Consider the following 19,928-nt stretch of genomic DNA (forward strand, 5'->3'; position numbering starts at 1 on the left):
ATGCCGGCCCTCTTGTCCTGGGGCCCGGCGCTGTGGGCAGCTCGGGGGCTCCGAAACCTCTGGCGAAGGAGGGGCGTTAGTGCTTGATCCCCGGACGGGGCTGGGTAGCACCGGGTTCGTCCTCGGATGGTCCATTGCAGGTGCCGGCGGAGCGGCAGCGGTTTTCCTCTCTCCCCCGCCTTGCTCGGGCCCCACTCGGACATTTCCTCCATCGACCTGGCCGGGAACGCGGCTGGCGGGGCGGGGGAGGCAGCGCTGGAGGAAACGGGGGCGGCAGCCCCTCCCGTCTAGCAGCCTGGCGGCGGCGGCGCAAACTCCCTCCTCCTCGTGGGACGCGGCTCTCTTTGAAGTTGGAGGAGAGGCGCGGGGGGAGCGAGGGGAAGAGGCGTCTGCGTCTCCTCCTCCCCCCCCCCCGCCGCCGCTCCCGGCCTCCGCAGACAGACGGGGAGCCGCGGAAGAGCCCGGCGTTGAGCATCGCTGCGGCAGCTGGCAGGACGTTCCCCCCCCCCACCGCCGAGGTAGGTTCACTCGGCCGCCGTCTGACCGCGTCCAACTTCCAAAGGGAAACGGAGGGGGGCGGTCGGAGTGAAAGGGGGCTCCAAGTGGGCGTCGAAAGGGCCCCTTCCCGCTGGCTGGCTGGCCGCCGCCTGGCCGGCGCAGGGGTCTCCGAGGCGGAGGGGGCGGCGGTTACGTAACCCGCGGGCTCCGGCCGAGCGGCGGGTCAGCGCCTCCCTAGCCCGCGGGACGCTCCGGCGGGGGGCTACCTGCCCCCCTCCGCCATTCCCCGGCGGTCTGCTGCTTAGGCTGAGGAAGGGGCTCTCCGCCTCGAGGGCACCAAAGCGCCTGGCAGTTGAGGGGTACACAGCTCACCTTTGCTTCTCATAATCAAGGCAACAGTCACGGCAAATCTCCCCCCAACAGCGCCTCTGTGGGGCAGGTTGTCTAAGAGCTCAGCTATGCGGTGGGAGCAGGACTCGAACCCACGACTCCCAGTTCTACGCAGTCTCACGCTGCGTGGTTGAGTTGGAGCTCATGCAGTGATAAGTGCACAAACGGGTTACACTCCACTTGGGCATCCCTTTTTCACCAAGTAAAAGCATTCAGGTCTCAACTTAAATGGCCATTTTTAAAGATATGAGATCAGGATTTAACTATAAGGTATAACTAAATAATGTTCTGCGGTGCACTACTTAGAATTTTATATTCTCCCCTAAAAACCAGCATCAGTGTGAGGTCTACACAAAATGGAATAAAAGCTGAGAGTTGCATGTGCGGCTGCTAATTTCCAAAACCTTTAGTTTGCCAGTTCATTCCTTCAAAGCATTTGTGGGAGGGGGGATGGCTTTTCTGAGGATGCCCTTGAATTGGCAGTTTCAGAACATTCTTTGAGCCCCTTCAGTAGAGGAGCCGCAGCAGCCCTCAGTGGCTGCTCCTTTAAATGAGCAAAGCTCCACTGGGATCAGCCACCGGGTAGGCCTCCTGGGAGAAGAAAGGCCGAGGGGTGTTGCTTTCCTCTGGCTCAAAAGCTCCTCCAGGACAGACGCAGGGAAATCTCCTCCCAGGGCTGGCCATGGCGGAGGCTGGTCTAGGTCGGATCACCCCAGGTTCTTCGATGGCAGCCAGTTCAGACCACATCTGTGCACTGTGTGCAATTTGGAATGTGCAGAGTCTTTGCCGCTGATGGCAACAGCCATAGATGAGCAGAGCTCTAGGAAGTTCAGTCTCTTGGCAGCCAGAAGCGGTGGGGTGGGGTGGAGGGCGAGGAGGAGGCACCCAACCTTTTTTAAGAGGCTGTCAGTAAATCCTTGATTTTGGGCCACAGAACAGAGGAGATGTGTGTGCTCTTTTTAAAGAGTATATTTTTACAAAAGTAAGTAGATAATGTTCAGCACTACTGATTCAATTTTAGTGTCTCTGGAAAACATTTGGGAACTAGGCTTGTTAAAGTATTTAACAAATGGGGAGTAAGCTGTTGCCAAGCCAGTGCTATTTCCACTGGTCAGCCAGTACAGTTTTCATTGTCCAGAAGAGCATCCCATTAAATGCTCCAGGGTGGAGTGGAAGGGCAGAATCAGAGGTCCATCAGCAACACACAAAAAATGTATGTTTTAATCTTGGTTGAAAATATTATTTTACTCTATTTACATTGACTGCTAGGGCTGCATGGAGCATTGAAAAGAAATGCTCCAGAAGCATCTTGACTTTCCCTGGTTGTCTCAACCGCTGTGAGCAGAGCTGCTTGTGCACCTAGGAAAGCCACTGGCCAAAGCCTTCAGAGGAACCGCCGTGAACTGTTCAGAAAGCACTAAGGAAGGGCGCTTTGCAGAATGCCTCTTCGAAATCCTTCACATAGCTTTGCTCATTGCATGGTGGGGAGGGCCTGCGGATCCCAAGGGGAGAGGGTATTGCCCAGGGGAGGGGCCATGTTAAGATATAGCTCACCATATTTTTATGTATTACATTTCTGTCCCATTTCCTGTTACAAATCGTCTTTGGGATGACTAATAACACTAACATAAAATTATAATCAGACATGAAAAATGAGTTAGAATAACCAATAAAAATTAGTAGCACTGCAGTGAAACCTTATTCAGTCTTGCCTAGCAGCAGAAGGAAGAGGAAGAAGAGTCGCCCTGAACCTTTGACCACTCCAAATGCTGTTCGGTCAACTGAAATTGGACAGTGTGTGGGGGGGAGGGGGGGTCAGCATTCCAGGTTCCTCATAGCAGGAAAACTGGGGTTCCTGCACTTCAGCTTACCTAGAAATCGTTTCCCTGTTATTCATCAACTGTGTGCTAGATTATTGCTTGAATGTCAGATATTTATCGCCAAATACCTGGAGGCTCTTTATTGCAGGGGTATTTTGAATATTTGGCTAAATTAACTACCCCTGCCAGTGGCTCATGTTGGGCTGGAAAGAATCACTCTGCTTCTAAGCTCAATATTTCCAATAAACATGTTGAGAAGGATCCCTCTCAGGCTTCAAAGCCTCCAGATTGAAGTGATATTTGCAGTCATACTTTAGTGATCAGGTTTTGCTTCTTGCTTTATTAGGATGAGGAGAGTAAAATACAACTGGGACCACCAAGTTCCTCGTGGCTGTTCCCACCTCGAGAGAACTCTCGTGCTTGCGCTGTTTGTGGTGAACGCTGCTCTGGCATTCTCACAGGTGAATGTTTTCTTCTCAGTGATTTCATTTCCTCTTTTCATGCATGTTCTCTTCTTCCTCATTCCTTTTTTGTTCTACATTTCTTGGGGAAAAATTATTTGTTAATTTTCAATGAGTGAACTTTGTTGCATTCTCAGTTGTCCCAGAGTCTGAACAGTTGGAAAGTATTGCACACTCAGCCCTTGTCTGTAAATTGCTCTCGCATTTTTAGCTTTCCAGTAATGGGCCTGGAACCTGTGACAGATCAGGGGAAAAGCCCCACTGCTGTGGGGAGAACTGTTTCACACTTTCAATCGTATCTGGGAAGAGAAAAGAACAAAATTCCTGGCCATTGCAGCGAGAAGGACATTTACTCAGTATTATGTCGTGGGCTCTGATGAGCAGGAACGAAGACACGCAGTCGAGTACAGAGAACTCATTCTTTATTTAAGCAGAAACTGTACTGAGGATTTGGAGTCACCCTGCCTCAGTATATAGCCAGACCCTCTGGTAGCAACCAATCGGATTGAACCCATGTTTGCCGCCCAAAGTTGACCAATTGCAGGACCGGAGACATCCTGTCTGAGTTGCTGGAGAACCGTTAGTTCTCCAGCAACGCACGTGGTGATATTGCAAAAGCCCAGTACATAACACTCAGCTTTGACACAAATTAAAGTGTAGGGGAAAAGACTAAGGAGACCAACCTTAGGGAGAACAAATCCCTTGAAGGCGGATCACATCAGAATGAAAGTCAGTGGCAGGAAGGCAGATTCCATGGGATAGGGAAAAAACCTTAGCAGTTGAACTAATTACTTTCTGTGTGTCTCTGTGTGTTTTTCCTGTGGAAAGCACCCTCTATCCGGGTGCTTGAATTCAGATTCCTAAGCTGAGCAGAGGAGCAAGAGGATTCAGTTCTTGGCCAAGGATAGGGCCCAAAAGGGCCTGCGGTGGGAACAGGGTGAGAAAAATTAATGTTTTTCAATAATATTTATACTTTTCTCTCAAGAGGTTTAAACCTGAGAGTCTTTGGCATAGCCCCATTCAGATTTCTATCTTGATAGTTTAGTGCATTGTTTATGATTCAAACCTTAAATTAGAAGGAATTGGTGAAATCCCAGGTAAAAAATGTTATGTCTCTTCCCAACAATGCTACTAAATGTAGGGGTAAAATGCCATTCAGAGGATTAAACAGCTGTGCATTTAAAAAGTTAAAAAGTAGCTCATTTCCCATTGCACTCCAATTTGATTGGCTATTCCTGACCCCAATCAAATTATCTGAACAGTTGATGCTGTTCCAAAAGTAGCAAATTCTGTTTTTTTTCTCCTTCCTCCTGGCATCTAATTACTTCGCTGCCCTCATCGCGTCCGCAAATAATCGCCCAGCTGCCCTGTTTAGGGTGACTCACTCCCTCCTTAATCAGGAGGTGAGGGAGGAGCCCTTGCAGGGGGTGAGCCGAGGAGTTTAGCTATCATCTGACGGACAAAATCGCTCAGTTTCGAGCCGGTTTGGATTCTGACTGGACAGAGACTGACGGAGAGGAATCGAGCTGTCTAGAGAATGTTACCTAGAGTGAATTCGATCCTGTGACCCCAGATGAGGTGGACAGGATCATGAGGAGACTGAGTTCCACCACGTGTTTATTGGACCCGTGCCCCTCCTGCCTGGTATATGCAGCCCAGGAGGAGACACAAGGCTGGTTCCAGGCAGTAATAACTGCTTCTTTGAGGGAGGGTACCTTCCCTGCCGCCTTGAAGGAGGCGGTGGTGAGGCCCCTCCTCAAGAAGCCTGCCCTGGACACGGCTATTTTGAACAACTATCGTCCGGTCTCCAACCTTTGCTTTCTTGCAAAGGTGGTTGAGAGCGTAGTGGCACTTCAGCTCCCTCTGTTCCTGGAGGAAACTGATTATCTGGACCCGTACCAATCGGGTTTCAGGCCCGGGTACAGCACAGAGACGGCATTGGTTGCTCTGGTGAATGATCTCTGCCGGGCTCGGGACAGGGGTTGTTCCTCTGTCCTAGTCCTATTAGACCTCTCAGCGGCTTTTGATACCATTGACCATGGTATCCTACTGCAGCGTCTCAGGGGGTTGGGAGTGGGGGGCACTGTTTTACAGTGGTTCTCCTCCTACCTCCTGGGCCGCTCGTAGTCAGTGTTGACAGGAGGGCAGAGGTCCACCCCGAGGCCTCTCGTTTGTGGAGTTCCTCAGGTGTCAGTCCTCTCTCCCCTCTTGTTCAACATCTATATGAAGCCTTTGGGTGAGCTCATTCGTGGTTTTGGTGATGATACCCAGCTTTTTCTTTCCACCCCGAACCAACCCAGTGATGCACTCGACGTGATGTCCCGTTGCCTGGAGGCGGTCTGGGTTTGGATGGGGAGAAACAGGCTTCGTCTCAATCCTGCCAAGACTGAGTGGCTATGCATACCAGCATCTCAGACTAACCAATCTTTTCCATTGTTAACTATGGGGGGTGAGGTGTTAGGGCCCGCAACTTGGGCGTCCTCCTGGATTCACGGCTCAGTTTGGAAGATCATATAGGAGCCGTGGCCAGGGGGGCTTTTGCCCAGATTCGCCTGGTGTGCCAGTTATGGCCCTATCTGGACCGGGATGCCCTACGGACAGTCACCCATGTGCTCGTGACCTCCCGGCTAGACTACTGCAATGCTCTCTACATGGGGCTGCCCCTGAGGACCACTCGGAGGCTTCAGCTGGTGCAGAATGCAGCCGCGCAAGTTGTGATGGGAGTCTCCCGATACTCCCATGTAACACCTCCATGAGCTGCATTGGCTTCCAGTTGCCCTCCGGGTGAGATTCAAGGTGCTGGTGATGACCTATAAAGCCCTAAATGGCATGGGCCCGGATTATCTGAGGGAGCAACTGCTGCCAGCGTCAATTTCCCATCGTCCTGTGCGCTCCCACAGGGAGGGCCTCCTCAGGGTACCGCCGGTCAAGGATTGCCGATGGGCGATCCCCAGGGGGAGGGCGTTCTCTGTGGGCGTGCCTGCCCTATGGAATCAACTGCCAACGGAACTCCGGACTGCCCCCGACCTTCGTTCATTTTGCTGGGACCTAAAAACCTGGACTGAGGGGTTTTAATGTTTTTAAATTGTGATTTTAATTTTTTGGGGCTAGACTTAATTTAATTTAATTTTAATTTTATATTGTATTGTTTTTAAATTTTGCCTTGTAAACCGCCCTGAGTCCTTTGGGAGTAGGGCGGTACATAAACCGAATTAATAAAAAATAAATAAATCTTTTTTATTATTATTAAAGAGTTTTACAATATTTTACAATATATCCCCAAATCCCTCCCACCCCAACCCCCCCACTTCCCCCCCCACTTCCCAGAGCTAAATACATTATTATAGTTACAACAATCATATTCTAAATAAAAATTTACACAATATACAATCAACCAAATTCGTACTGCGCTTTAACTCTCTCTTAGCATAACTACTAACAATAACAATATCCCACTAAATTCTACTCATAAGCTAAATGGAACTTTTTGGTCCCATATTTGTTTTCAATATAATTTATCCATCTCCTCCAAACTGAAATATATCTCTCCTGTGAGTGATCCTTTAAATAAGCAGAAATCTTGGACATTTCTGCAAGATTAGAAACTTTAAACACCCATTCTTCTACCGTGGGCAGATTGTCCTTCTTCCAATATTGTCCCACCAGTAACCGTGCTGCTGTTATCATATTCAACATAAGATTAGTCTCTTTGACATCACAATTTACAACAATACCCAGTAAGAACAATTGCGGGGAAAACTTTATCTTCCTCTTAAAAATCTTTTGAATGTTCCACCAAATTTTAATCCAGAAGGCTTTTATGTTTCTACAAGTCCACCACATGTGGAAATAGGTAGCTTCTAAGCTACCACATCTCCAACACTTAGACTGCAGATTAGGATACATGTTGGACAACTTCTTGGGATCCAGATGCCATCTATAAAACATTTTGTAAAAATTTTCTCTTAAATTTTGAGCCTGGGTAAATTTAACATTTCTGACCCAAATTATCTCCCAGGTGTCCAACGAGATTGGTTCCTGAATATTTTGTGCCCACTTTATCATGCAATCTTTAACCAATTCCGTTTCCGAATCCAATTCAATTAAAGCATTATATATCCTCTTTATATGTGCACATTTTGGATCTCTAATTTGCTTTACTAAATTTTGATCTGTAATTGTGATTTGTTGTTAGTTGCGAAGTCGTGTCCGACCCATCGCGACCCTATGGACAACGTTCCTCCAGGCCTTCCTGTCCTCCACCATCCTCCGGAGTCCATTGAAGCTCACACCCACTGCTTCAGTGACTCCATCCAGCCACCTCATTCTCTGTCGTCCCCTTCTTCTATTGCCCTCAATCTTTCCCAGCATTAGGCTCTTCTCCAGTGAGTCCTTCCTTCTCATTAGATGGCCAAAGTATTTGAGTTTTAGCTTCAGGATCTGGCCTTCTAAAGAGCAGTCAGGGTTGATCTCCTCTAGGACTGACCGGTTTGATCGCCTTGCAGTCCAAGGGACTCGCAGGAGTCTTCTCCAGCACCAGAGTTCAAAGGCTTCAATTCTTTGGCGTTCAGCCTTTCTTATGGTCCAGCTTTCACTGCCATACATTGCAACTGGGAAGACTTGACTATACGCACTTTTGTTGACAGGCTGATGTCTCTGCTTTTTAGTGTGCTGTCTAGATTTGCCGTGGCTTTCCTCCCCAGGAGCAAGCGTCTTTTAATTTCTTGGCTACAGTCCCCATCTGCAGTGATCTTGGAGCCCAGGAAAATAAAATCTGTCACTACCTCCATTTCTTCCCCATCTATTTGCCAGGAATTGAGAGGGCCAGATGCCATGATCTTGGTTTTCTTAATGTTTAGTTTCAACCCAAGTTTTGCACTCTCCTTCTTCACTCGCAACAAGGGGCTCTTTAGTTCCTCTTCACTTTCTGCCATTAGAGTGGTGTCATCTGCATATCTTAGGTTGTTGATGTTTCTTCCGGCAATCTTAATTCCAACTTTTGATTCATCTAGCCCTGCCTTTCTCATGATGTGCTCTGCATATAAATTAAATAGGCAAGGCGACAGTATACAGCCTTGCCGGACTCCTTTCCCAATTTTGAACCAATCAGTGGTTCCGTGTCCAGTTCTCACTGTTGCTTCTTGGCCCGCATATAGGTTTCTCAAGAGACAAATAAGATGGTCTGGTATGCCCATCTCTTTAAGGACTTGCCACAGTTTGTTATGATCCACACAATCAAAGGCTTTAGCATAGTCAATGAAGCAGAAGTAGATGTTTTTCTGGAACTCTCTAGCTTTCTCCATGATCCAGCGTATGTTAGCAATTTGATCTCTAGTTCCTCTGCCTCTTCGAAATCCTGCCTGTACTTCTGGTAGTTCTCGATCCACATACTGCTGGAGTCTAGCTTGTAGAATTTTAAGCATAACTTTACTAGCATGAGAAATGAGTGCAATGGTGCGATAGTTTGAACATTCTTTGGCACTGCCTTTCTTTGGAATTGGAATGTAAACTGATCTTTTCCAATCCTGTGGCCACTGTTGAGTTTTCCAAATTTGCTGGCAAATTGAGTGTAGCACTTTTACTGCATCGTCTTTTAAGATTTTGAATAGCTCAGCTGGAATACTGTCACCTCCACTAGCTTTGTTGTTGCTCAGCTTTTCTAAGGCCCACTTCACTTCACATTCTAAGATGTCTGGCTCGAGGTCAGTGACCACCTCATTGTGATTGTCAGGGATGTTAAGCTCATTCCTGTATAGTTCTTCTGTGTAATTTTGCCACCTCTTCTTAATCTCTTCTGCCTCTATTAGGTCCCTGCCATTTTGGTCCTTTATCATGCCCATTTTTGCATGAAACGTTCCTTTCATCTCTCCAATTTTCTTGAAAAGATCTCTGGTCCTCCCTATTCTATTGTTTTCTTCTATTTCTTTGCACTGTTCATTTAAGAAGGCATTCTTATCTCTTCTAGCTATTCTTTGGAATTCTGCATTTAATTGGGCATATCTTTCTTTTTCTCCCTTGCCTTTCGCTTCTTTCCTTTCCTCAGCTATTTGCAAAGCTTCCTCAGACAGCCATTTTGCTTTCTTGCATTTCTTTTTCTTTGGGATGGTTTTGGTTGCTACCTGTTGTACAATGTTGTGAACCTCTGTCCATAGTTCTTCAGGCACTCTGTCTATCAGATCTAATTCCTTAAATCTATTTGTCACCTCTACTGTATATTGAACAGGGATATGATTTAATTCATACCTGACTGGCCTAGCACTTTTCCCTACTTTCTTTAATTTAAGCCTAAACTTTGCAACAAGAAGCTCATGGTCTGAGCCACAGTCAGCTCCTGGTCTTGTTTTTACTGACTGTATAGAGCTTCTCCATCTTTGGCTGCAGAGCATATAGTCAATCTGATTTCTGTGTTGACCGTCTGGTGATGTCCATGTGTAAAGCTGTCTCTTGGGTTGTTGGAAAAGAGTGTTTGCTATGACCATCGTATTCTCTTGACAAAATTCTATCAGCCTGTGCCCTGCTTCATTTTGTACTCCTAGGCCAAATTTGCCTGTTATTCCAGTTATCTTTTGGCTTCCTACTTTAGCATTCCAATCCCCCATGACGATAAGGACATCATTTTTGGGTGTTAGTTCTATAAGGTGCTGTAGGGCTTCATAGAACCGGTCAATTTCATCCTCTTCAGCACCGGTGGTTGGGGCATAGACTTGGACTACTGTGATATTGAATGGTTTGCCTTGGATTCGAACTGAGATCATTCTGTCATTTTGAGGATTGTATCCCAGTATTGCTTTTCCTATTTTTTTATTGACTATGAAGGCTACTCCATTTCTTCTGAGGGATTCTTGCCCGCAGTAGTATACCTGATGGTCATCTGAATTAAATTCACCCATTCCTGTCCATTTTAGTTCGCTGATACCTAAGATGTCGATGTTCAGTCTTGTCATCTCTTGTTTGACCACGTCCAGCTTTCCTTGATTCATGGATCTTACATTCCAGGTTCCTATGGAGAAAAAATCTTTACAGCATCGGACTTTCCTTTCACCACCAGACATATCCACAGCTGAGCGTCCTTTCGGCTTTGGCCCAGTCGCTTCATTCTTTCTGGCACTACTAGTACTAGCCCTCTGCTCTTCCCCAGTAGCATATTGGATGCCTTCCGACCTGAGGGGCTCATCTTCCAGCGTCATATCGTTTTGCCTTTTGGTACTGTCCATAGGGTTTTCATGGCAAATATACTGGAGTGGTTTGCCATTTCCTTCTCCAGTGGATCACGTTTTGTCAGAACTCTCTGCTATGACCTTTCCGTCTTGGGTGGCCCTGCATGGCATAGCTCATAGCTTCATTGAATTACGCAAGCCCCTTCGCCACGACAAGGCAGTAATCCATGAAGGGGGTAATTGTGATACCAACCTTTTGATCTGACTTCCACCTAGCTTTCAATTGGGTATATTGAAACCAAGAGTAATTTATGTTTTCTTGTCTTAACTCCTCTGCTGATTTAAGTTGCCAATCATTCCCTTGCAATTTGAGTAGTTCCTTATAAGAAACCATATCCATACTCACTCCCATAGATACACCCTCTATCGCGTGTCCAGGAATTCCCCAAATCGGTATTTTATAATTTAACTTATTTTATAATTTAACTTATTTTTCCAGACACGCAGTAAAGCACTTCTAAGAATATGGGATTTGAAAGCCCTGTCTACCTTCTTATCATAATGCATGCCATCCATATACCAAATCCCATCCCTCAAGATGAAGTATTCTCTTGTTAGTTAAATTAAGCCAATCACTAACCCAGGTCAAAGCAGCCGCATCATAGTACAATTTCAAATTCGGCGCCTTAAGTCCCCCTCTTTCCCTGGCATCCTGTAAAATCTTGAATTTAACTCTTGGTTTTTTCCCCGCCCAGATAAATTTGTTAATACCCTTCTGCCATTGATCAAGGTTGGCATCCTTTTTCAGTATAGGTATCATCTGAAACAGAAAGAGGAACTTTGGTAGAACATTCATTTTAACAACTGCAATTCTTCCCAGTAGTGATAATTGTAATTTTTTCCAATTATTTAAGTCCCTTTGTACCTTCAACCATAGTGTTTCATAATTATTCTTATACAATTTTACATTTGAGGCTGCAATATGCACTCCTAGATATTTAACCTTCTTCACTATTTCAAAACCTGTTAAGTTAGATAACATATCCCTTTCACTCGTAGATAAATTCTTGGATAATATCTTAGTTTTATTACTGTTCACCTTAAACCCAGAAACCTTACCATACTGAGTTATAATTTCCATCAAGTCTACAACCGACTGTAGCGGTTGGGATACTGTCACAACCAAGTCATCAGCAAAAGCTCTCAGTCTATAATCATTCTGTTTTATTTTAATTCCCTTTATCAAAGAGGACTCTCGAATTTTAATTAGTAAAATCTCTAATGTTAAAACAAACAATAATGGTGATAGGGGGCAGCCCTGCCTTGTATCTTTTTCAATTCTAAAAGTCTCTGTTAATCCCCCATTAACTATAATTTGTGCAGTTTGTTGTTGATATATAGCTTTAATAGCATGTAGAAAACCTTCTCCAAAATTCATCTCCTCAACAACTCTTAATAAAAACTGCCAATTCAATTGGTCAAAGGCTTTCTCTGCATCCAAAAATATCAGTGCTGCAGAGACTTGGTTGTTCTTATCCAAATATTCAAGCAAGTTAACAATTTGTCTTACATTATTTTTCATATACCTCCCAGATATAAATCCCGATTGGTCACTATGAATCATTTGTTTCAAAACTTGCATTAATCTATTAGCCAATACTTTAGCAAAGATCTTATAATCTGTATTTAAGAGCGATATAGGTCTATAATTTTTAGGTTGGGTAAGATCTTGATCCTCCTTTGGGATCAACGATACAAAAGCTGTCCTCCATGATGGAGGAACTGCGCCTCCAGTCTGAATTTCATTAAACAAAATCTTTAAGGGTTCAATCATTTCAGGCAGCAACTTTTTATAATAAATTGCTGTTAATCCATCTGTTCCTGGAGTTTTGCCCAATTTCAACTGTTTAATAGCTAAAGAAATTTCTTCTGGTGTAATTGGGCAATTCATCTCAAGTTGTTGTTCTTGTGAAAGTCTTGGAAAATGAGCTCCCTGTAGATACTTATCTATATCTAGAGCTTGTATATTCTCTTTAGAATATAATTTCGAGTAAAAATCTAGGAAACTCCTCTTAATCAAATTTTGTTGGTAGACTTCTTTTCCTTTATATTCTATTTTGTCTATAGTACGTAATTTCTGTTTCTTCCTTAATTGATAAGCCAGCCATCTACCAGGCTTGTTAGCGTTACAGAAAGTATTGTGTTTGGCATAACGCAAATTAGTTGCTACTTGATCAGCCAATAGCAAATTAAATTGTTCTTTCAATAAATGTATTGAGATCTTTAAATTATTATCCAATGGATTCAAAATAAAGTTTTTCTCTTTAGTTTTAATCTCTTCCTCGATATCTAAACGTTTTTGCACTTGCTTACGCCTATAAGCATTATTCATATAAATCAAAACCCCTCTCATATAGGCCTTACTAGCATCCCAAACCATTTCCATCTAAGTACTTTTATGCATATTCGTGACAAAAAATTCTTTCATATGTTCTCTACATTTCTGCAAGAACAAGTCATTTGTAAATAAGTTCTCATTCAGCCTCCAGGATCTCCTACTAGTGTCTTCAGTAAAGAGCTCCAGCCAAACAGGACTATGGTCAGACATTGTCCTAGGGAAAATCTTAACATTCTTAACCGAGGAGGAAAGGTCAGTAGTAATCAAAATGAAGTCAATCCTGGAAAAAGATTTGTGTCTATCCGAAAAAAAGGTAAAATCCCTGTCTCTCATATTCCTTTCCCGCCATACATCTCTTAATTCCAGATCTTCCTTCAAATCAAAAAAGGCTTTAGGCAATTTTGAGTTACAAAGGGTTTTAGAAGACCCCTTCTTCAGATGGCACCAAGACCCCATTCCAATCCCCCATCATAATAACAGATTTGTAATCCAGTTCAATTAGCCTTTGGTGTAAGAATTTAAATTTTTTTTGCTGTTGTTGATTTGGAGCATATAATCCAATAAGAAGAACTTTCTTTCCTTGTAATGTTAATTCAATACTAACATATCTCCCTTGCTTATCTGATTCAATCAATCTTGCCGAAAAGTCTTTTCTTAAGTAAATAACCACTCCAGCCTTCTTGTCCGGAGCAGAAGATGCAAAATATGTTCCCAATCGGGAATTAGTCAAATATTTTTGATCTCTTAATGCAATATGTGTCTCTTGTAAACAAACAACGTCATTTTTATGTTGTTTCAAATAAAAAAATACTTTCTTTCTTTTCTGTGGTGAATTTAGCCCGTTAACATTCCATGTCAGGAACTTCACCATCTCTGGTGACCATGAGCCTTTGGAACATGGCCTGAAGATCAGCTGTTGCTCTCTTTGGATGTGCTCCTCCCACGGGCTCTAAAACAGTCGCATCTTGCGTAGCTGAACCAGTTGCAGACTTCTGTTTTTGTTCCTTTTCCATACGCTTATGTGCAGCTCTTGTCATCCTCTGTTTTTTTGGGTCTTCCTTTAATATCAAATTCTGCTCTATGGCCTCCGGTTTCTGGATCTCCTCAGGGGGCAGTAACATTGCCCCTTCACTCAATTGTTTATCATCTTGTCTAGCTTCTCTTAATTCGGGGAGATGGTGGTAAACCTGCTTTCAGGACCTTAGTGTAGAAATCTTTTGCTTTTAAGATTGTATCCAGTCTGTATCTGGTCCCTGCATAATTTACCACAATTCCAATAGGAATTTCCCATCTGAACTGGATTTGTCGCTTCTTAAGCTCATCAGACAAAAAGGCAAAGTCTTTCCTCTTTCCAAGAATTTTTGAAGGTATCTCCCTTTAAGATCTCCTTTAAGATATCTTGGCCTGCAATCTGGAATTTTTCCCGATAAAAGGCCTGGATAATAGAATTTCTAGTTGATCTCCTGGAAAAATAGATCACTACATCTCTAGGTAGACTTTTTTGCCTAGCAATCCAGGAGTTAACTCTAAATATCTTATCCATTTCCTTAAGTAATTCTTCAGGTTCCCATTTCAAAACAGGAGCCACTGCTTGTGCATTCCAGATTTTCTTTAGGATTCTCTTTGAGGCCTCTAATACGCAAAGCAAACTCCATGCTCTTATACTCTAATATAGTGACCTCATCCCCTGTTCTGTCAATCTTGGCCTCTGCTCTATCAACCTTCTGCTCAGCATCAGTAATTTTATTTTCCAAGTTCTCCACATACTCCATAACTGAATCCACCCGAGCATCCAGGCGTTCTATATGTGCAGCTAAGCCCTGGAGTGCAAGCACTATATCTTCCCTCATCTGGTTGTTTTGATTCTTTATTTCTTGTTGCAGAACTTGCGTTGACTGCATCACAACTTGCTGGATGTCTGTCAGTGTAAATGCAGGAGGTGGGGGAGAGGGTGGTTGTACTGTAGGTTTCATAGAAGTCTGCCCTGCAGTTTGTGGCATAGGTGAGGAGATAGCGTTCTTAGAAAGCGGGGGCCCTCCCCCATGTTTCGCAGCCATCTCTTAAGTTTCAATTATCTCTGTCACCCAGCAGAATCAAAGTTCAGGAAGAAAAGGAAAAAAAAAGTAACAATTCTCCCAGAGTTCTTAACTTTCAATAAGAAGAATAGGGAACAGGCTTTCAAATACACAAAATCAAATACACAAAATCCAATACTGAATAGAGTCAATTGTGAATTGTATCTCTTGCTTTGTAGCAAAATATAACACTTTTCAAACACAGTCACTTCACACAGGAGAGAAACACTCCAGCGCCATTTTCACACTTGAAGCTTGAAGAAGATAATGAAACTGAGTTAAAGTTAAGATCCAATTTAAAAATCCAGATCTTCCTGCTTTGCTCTGCCTGCTTTTCAAAATACTCACAGTCCCCTCTAAGCAGCAGGTGCAGTTGTCGCATCTTGTTCCACTCCTTTTGGAGCGAAGACGTCCTGGGAGCGGAGAAAGCCTGGGCTCCGAGGGAGCTCACCCTTTTATCCCCCAAACTACTTGGGAGGATCGTATGGGGGCTCTACCTCTATCCAGGCAGGCTCGCCTCTCCCTCTTCTCCCGAAGAAGAAGCTCCAGTGCCGCGGAACAGCTGGTTTTGCTACCTCCGGGCATTTTGACGCTTCCCAGGATCGGGCGGCTTCAGAACGCCGCCATTCGAAGCGGCAGCGCTGCCGGAAGTCGGCCTTAAATAAATAAATCTTATTTGTGCTACGTATATATTCATGCCCATAGAAGACTCAAATTAGCTTGGAATATTAAACCTCTAGTCCCAGTGACAGAGCCAGATTGGATCCTGCAACATTATCCTGGGACACATACATTCGCCTTCATTCGTAACCCAATTTATATCTGTAGTAAGTGTAAACTGAATGAATTATTTGAGGAAAAAGTTAATAGCCTGGAGGCAAGTCTAACTACTCCAAGACTCAAACAACAAAATGGGAAATGCCAATTAAAGGAAGAAGACAAACGAAACTGGACACAGTAAGGAACAAACAGCTACAAGATAAAAGGAACCTTTAGAAGTAGACCAATGGCAACAAGTCACTCACCCCCCCCCAAAGAAAATCCAAGAACAATGACCCTGATTCCAGCCCAGTCTAGTCCAGCCCCATTGGAGCTGAGCAATAGATTTCATATCCTCCCCCTGGAAGAAAGCGTGGAGACATCTGGAGAAGCATGCAGCATGCAAAAATCAGTGACAAGAAGAAAAGTAGACCAGATTTCCTCAAGAAAAAATACCTGTTGGGGATAGAATTATAGAATCATGGAGCTGGAAGACACCTTGGAGGTCTTCTAGTCCAACCCACTGCCCATGTCAGGAGACCTTATACATTATGGAAGAATGGGTGTACAAACTTTTCTTGAAGACCACCAGGGATGGACCACCCACAGCTGTTCCATTGATTAATTGTTCTCACTGTCAGAGAATTTCTCAATTCCAGGTTGGATCTCTTTCAAGACCTTCCACCCATCGCTTCTTGTCCTACTGTCAGGAGCTTTGGAAAATAAGTCAAACCCCTCTTTTCTGTGGCAGTGTCAGAACTCACCCCAATCCACATCTTAGGAAAGAAGAACTCTTGTTGAAAATGAAGGGGGGGGGGTCCCCAGTGAAACCCAGCCAGCCCCTGAAGTGGACAATGGAATGTCAAGTGGCATTTGAAAGGCTAAAGAGACTTTTTTCTGCCAAACCTGTCCTGAGACACCCAGATCCCGATAAACCTTTTGTAAAACAGGCAGACGCTAGCGATGTGGAGGTGGGAGCCGTATTATTACAGGAAAATGGTGCATATATGTCCAGGAAACTCATAGAGATAGAACAACATTGGGCCGTGTGGAAAAAGGAGGCGTACTCTGTGCGGTGGTCATTACTTACATGGCAACATTTCCTTGAAGGAAATAAAATCCCCTTCCAGGTCTGGACAGACCACAAAAATTTGGGAGCTCTAAAGAAAACTCACTCCCAGAAAACTCACTCCTAAGCAAGCCCTCTGGTCCCAACATTTTTACCAATTCCGTTTCACTCTCACTTACTGGGGGGGGGGGAGAATTTCCTGGCGGATGCATTATCTCACATGCCCCAATATAACAGCACACGGGCCACTGACTCTAAATCACTTATGCCCGAACAACAACTGGCACCACCAGGACCCAAGCTAAAATAAAGCCACAGGTGGATAGCCAAACTGGAATAGAATTCCGAAAGTCTTTGGAAACTGATGAATGGTTCCAGAAAAATAGACATGTGTGCACAATCAAAGATGGACTACCCTTTGTGGGTGAGAGGTTATACATACCTGCCACCCAGAGAATCAATTTCATGTAGTTGTGCCATGATACAAAATCAGGATATTTTGGGTTTGTAAAAACCCTGTATTTAACTAAAAGGCAATTTTGGTGGCCATCCATGAAAAAGGACATAGAAAAATGTGGACAGCTGCCAAATTTGCACGATGGCTAAGAGGCTGCAAGGGAAATCGCCAGGACTGTTACAACTGGTGGCGAACCCCTGAGCCCCATGGAAAGAAATAACCATGGATTTTATAGTGGAATTACCAGAAAGCAATGGGAACACTGTAGTCTGGACGATCACAGACTTGTTTTCCAAACAGGTGCACTTCATCCCTTGCCAAAAGATCCCCACTGCAAAAGCCTTAGTGAAACGTTTTGTGCAGCATATTTACATATTGCATGGGGCACCACAATGCCTAATAATAATAATAATAATAATAATAATAATAATAATAGACCTGGTGGTCTTCAAGAAATTAGGGACGCGGTGGCTCAGTGGGTTAGGACGCTGAGCTTGTCGATCAAAAGGTCGGCAGTTTGGCGGGTCGAATCCCGAGTGCCGCGTAACAGAGTGAGCGCCTGTTACTCGTCCCAGCTTCTGCCCACCTAGCAGTTCGAAAGCACGTAAAAATGCAAGTAGAAAAATAGGGACCACTACGGTGGGAAGGTGACAGCGTTCCGTGCGCCTTTGGCGTCTAGTCATGCCGGCCACATGACCACGGAGACGTCCTCGGACAAACGCTGGCTCTTCGGCTATGAAACGGAGATGAGCACCGGCCCCTAGAGTCGGAAACGACTAGCACGCATGTGCGGGGGAACCTTTACCTTTACCTTAATAATAATAATAATAATAATAATAATAATAATAATAATAATAATAATAATTTAATTTCTATACCGCCCTTCTCCCGAAGGACTCAGGGCGGTGTACAGGGCAATAAATACAATAAAAATACAATGTACAAAAGTTAAGAAAGAATTAAATAAATAGCCCAATTACAATAAAAATTAATAAAATTAATATTAAAATACCCCAAACCCATCAGACCAGGCTGGCTTGTTCAAATAAGTAAGTTTTTAGGTCATGGTGGAAGGAGCGAAGGTCAGGAACCATCCGGAGCTCAACCGGTAAACGGTTCCAAAGGTCTGGCGCGCCCACAGAGAATGCCCTCCCCCTGGGGGTCGCCAGTCGACACTCTTTGACCGACGGCACCCTAAGGAGGCCCTTTCTGTGGGAGCGCACTGGACGAAGGGAAGTTGATGGCAGCAGCAGGTGCTCCCGTAGGTAATCCGGACCCATGCCATTTAGGGCTTTATAGGTCATTACCAGCACCTTGAATCTCACCCGGAGGGCAACCGGAAGCCAATGCAGCTCGCGGAGTAGAGGTGTTACATGGGAGTATCGGGAAACCCCTACCACCACTCGCGCGGCAGCATTCTGCACCAGCTGAAGCCTCCGAGTAGTCCTCAAGGGCAGCCCCATGTAGAGAGCATTGCAGTAGTCTAAACGAGAGGTCACGAGGTCACGAGTGACTGTATCCCGGTCCAGATAGGATCGCAACATATCTGATAGAGGGGTGTAATTTACGTCGGCATTTTGGAAGGAATTTCTGTCCCTTTTAGGAACCACCCAAGGACTGTCATCTAGTCATCATCCTCAGACGGGAGGTTCGGCTGAACGTTCAAACTCAACACTTGAGCAATATTTAAAGATGCTTTATTAATTTCCAGCAAACAAATTGGACAGACCTTTTGCAGAAGTGGCATATAATAATGCAGTCCACTCCAGCACAGGTTACACTCCTTTTCAAGTAGCTACCGGTCAAAGTTTCAACCCCATGCCAGAACTAACCCGAAATGAACCGGTCATTCCCGAACTGAAGGAATGGATTGCACAATTACAAAACATCTGGCCAATCGTTAGGAAAACTTTAGACAAAGCTAGACATGCATACAAGACACAAGCAGACAAAAAAAGAGTCAGTCCCAAACCATTCAGGGTAGGAGAGATGATATATTTATCCACAAAATACCTTAAATCACTACAACCCTGTAAAAAACTCGGACCAAAATATATTGGACCTTTTCCAATTAAGAGAATCATAAACCCAGTAACAGTTGAATTAGAATTACCCAAAACTCTTAGGCAGATACACCCAATTTTTCAGTGCAGTTTACTAAAGAGGGAACAACAGTCACCCCTACGACTAACCCCCCCCACCTCCTATCATGGTAGAAGGAGAACAACACTTCGAGATAAAAGAAATCCTAGATTCTAGGAAACACCGTGGAGCAATTCAATACTTAGTAGCTTGGAAACATCTGCCCTCCTCAGAAAATGAGTGGGTCAATAAACATCACATTAGAGCACCCATGTTGCTTAAGAGGTTTCATAGAGAATATCCTAACAAACCGGGCTAACATCTATATTTTGTTTCCTCTACAGATAGACCTCTCTTTTTTTAAAGGAGGGCAGAATGTCAGAATCCATTTATATTTCATTTCTAACTCCCTCTCTGTCCAAACCCAAATCTCACCCCTCCTTTCTGGATTCTGCCATTCCCAAGGAGGAAAGAGAAGACAGGGGTGTTTATTGCCCCATCTCTTTCCCTTAGATGTAACTTTTTGTTTATTCAGCCTACCTGTTGGCCATCGCAAAAAGACCGGTGGAAGAAATCCTCTCCCTCTGAACTACGAACAACTAAGAAAGGGGGTGGGGGAATTCTGGCTTGTATCTCCGGATGGAATGGGAAGGGGAGGAAGTAATTGTGTTGTAAATGGTTTTCCCTTTCCCATGAGAGGTTTGACACCTGAGACTTGACTGATCCGGGACTGACCAAATAGACTGAGGGGTGGGGTTTTGC

The 19,928-nt window shown here is 44.5% G+C and overlaps 1 protein-coding gene across 1 annotated transcript in view; it reads left to right on the plus strand.

The window, feature by feature from the left end:
- The first annotated feature begins 449 nt into the window (after positions 1-449).
- Positions 450-19,928, plus strand: part of ADAMTSL2 (ADAMTS like 2) — a 111,474-nt gene continuing 91,995 nt past the window's right edge. Inside the window, exons 1-2 of the mRNA XM_083375290.1 lie at positions 450-518; positions 3,055-3,169. Coding sequence (XP_083231416.1) covers positions 3,056-3,169 — 114 coding nt within the window. The 5' untranslated portion in view covers positions 450-518; position 3,055. The remainder of the gene's footprint in view (positions 519-3,054; positions 3,170-19,928) is intronic.

This window comes from Vipera ursinii, assembly GCF_947247035.1.
Source record: "Vipera ursinii genome assembly, chromosome: 16".
Taxonomy (NCBI): Eukaryota; Metazoa; Chordata; class Lepidosauria; order Squamata; family Viperidae; genus Vipera; species Vipera ursinii.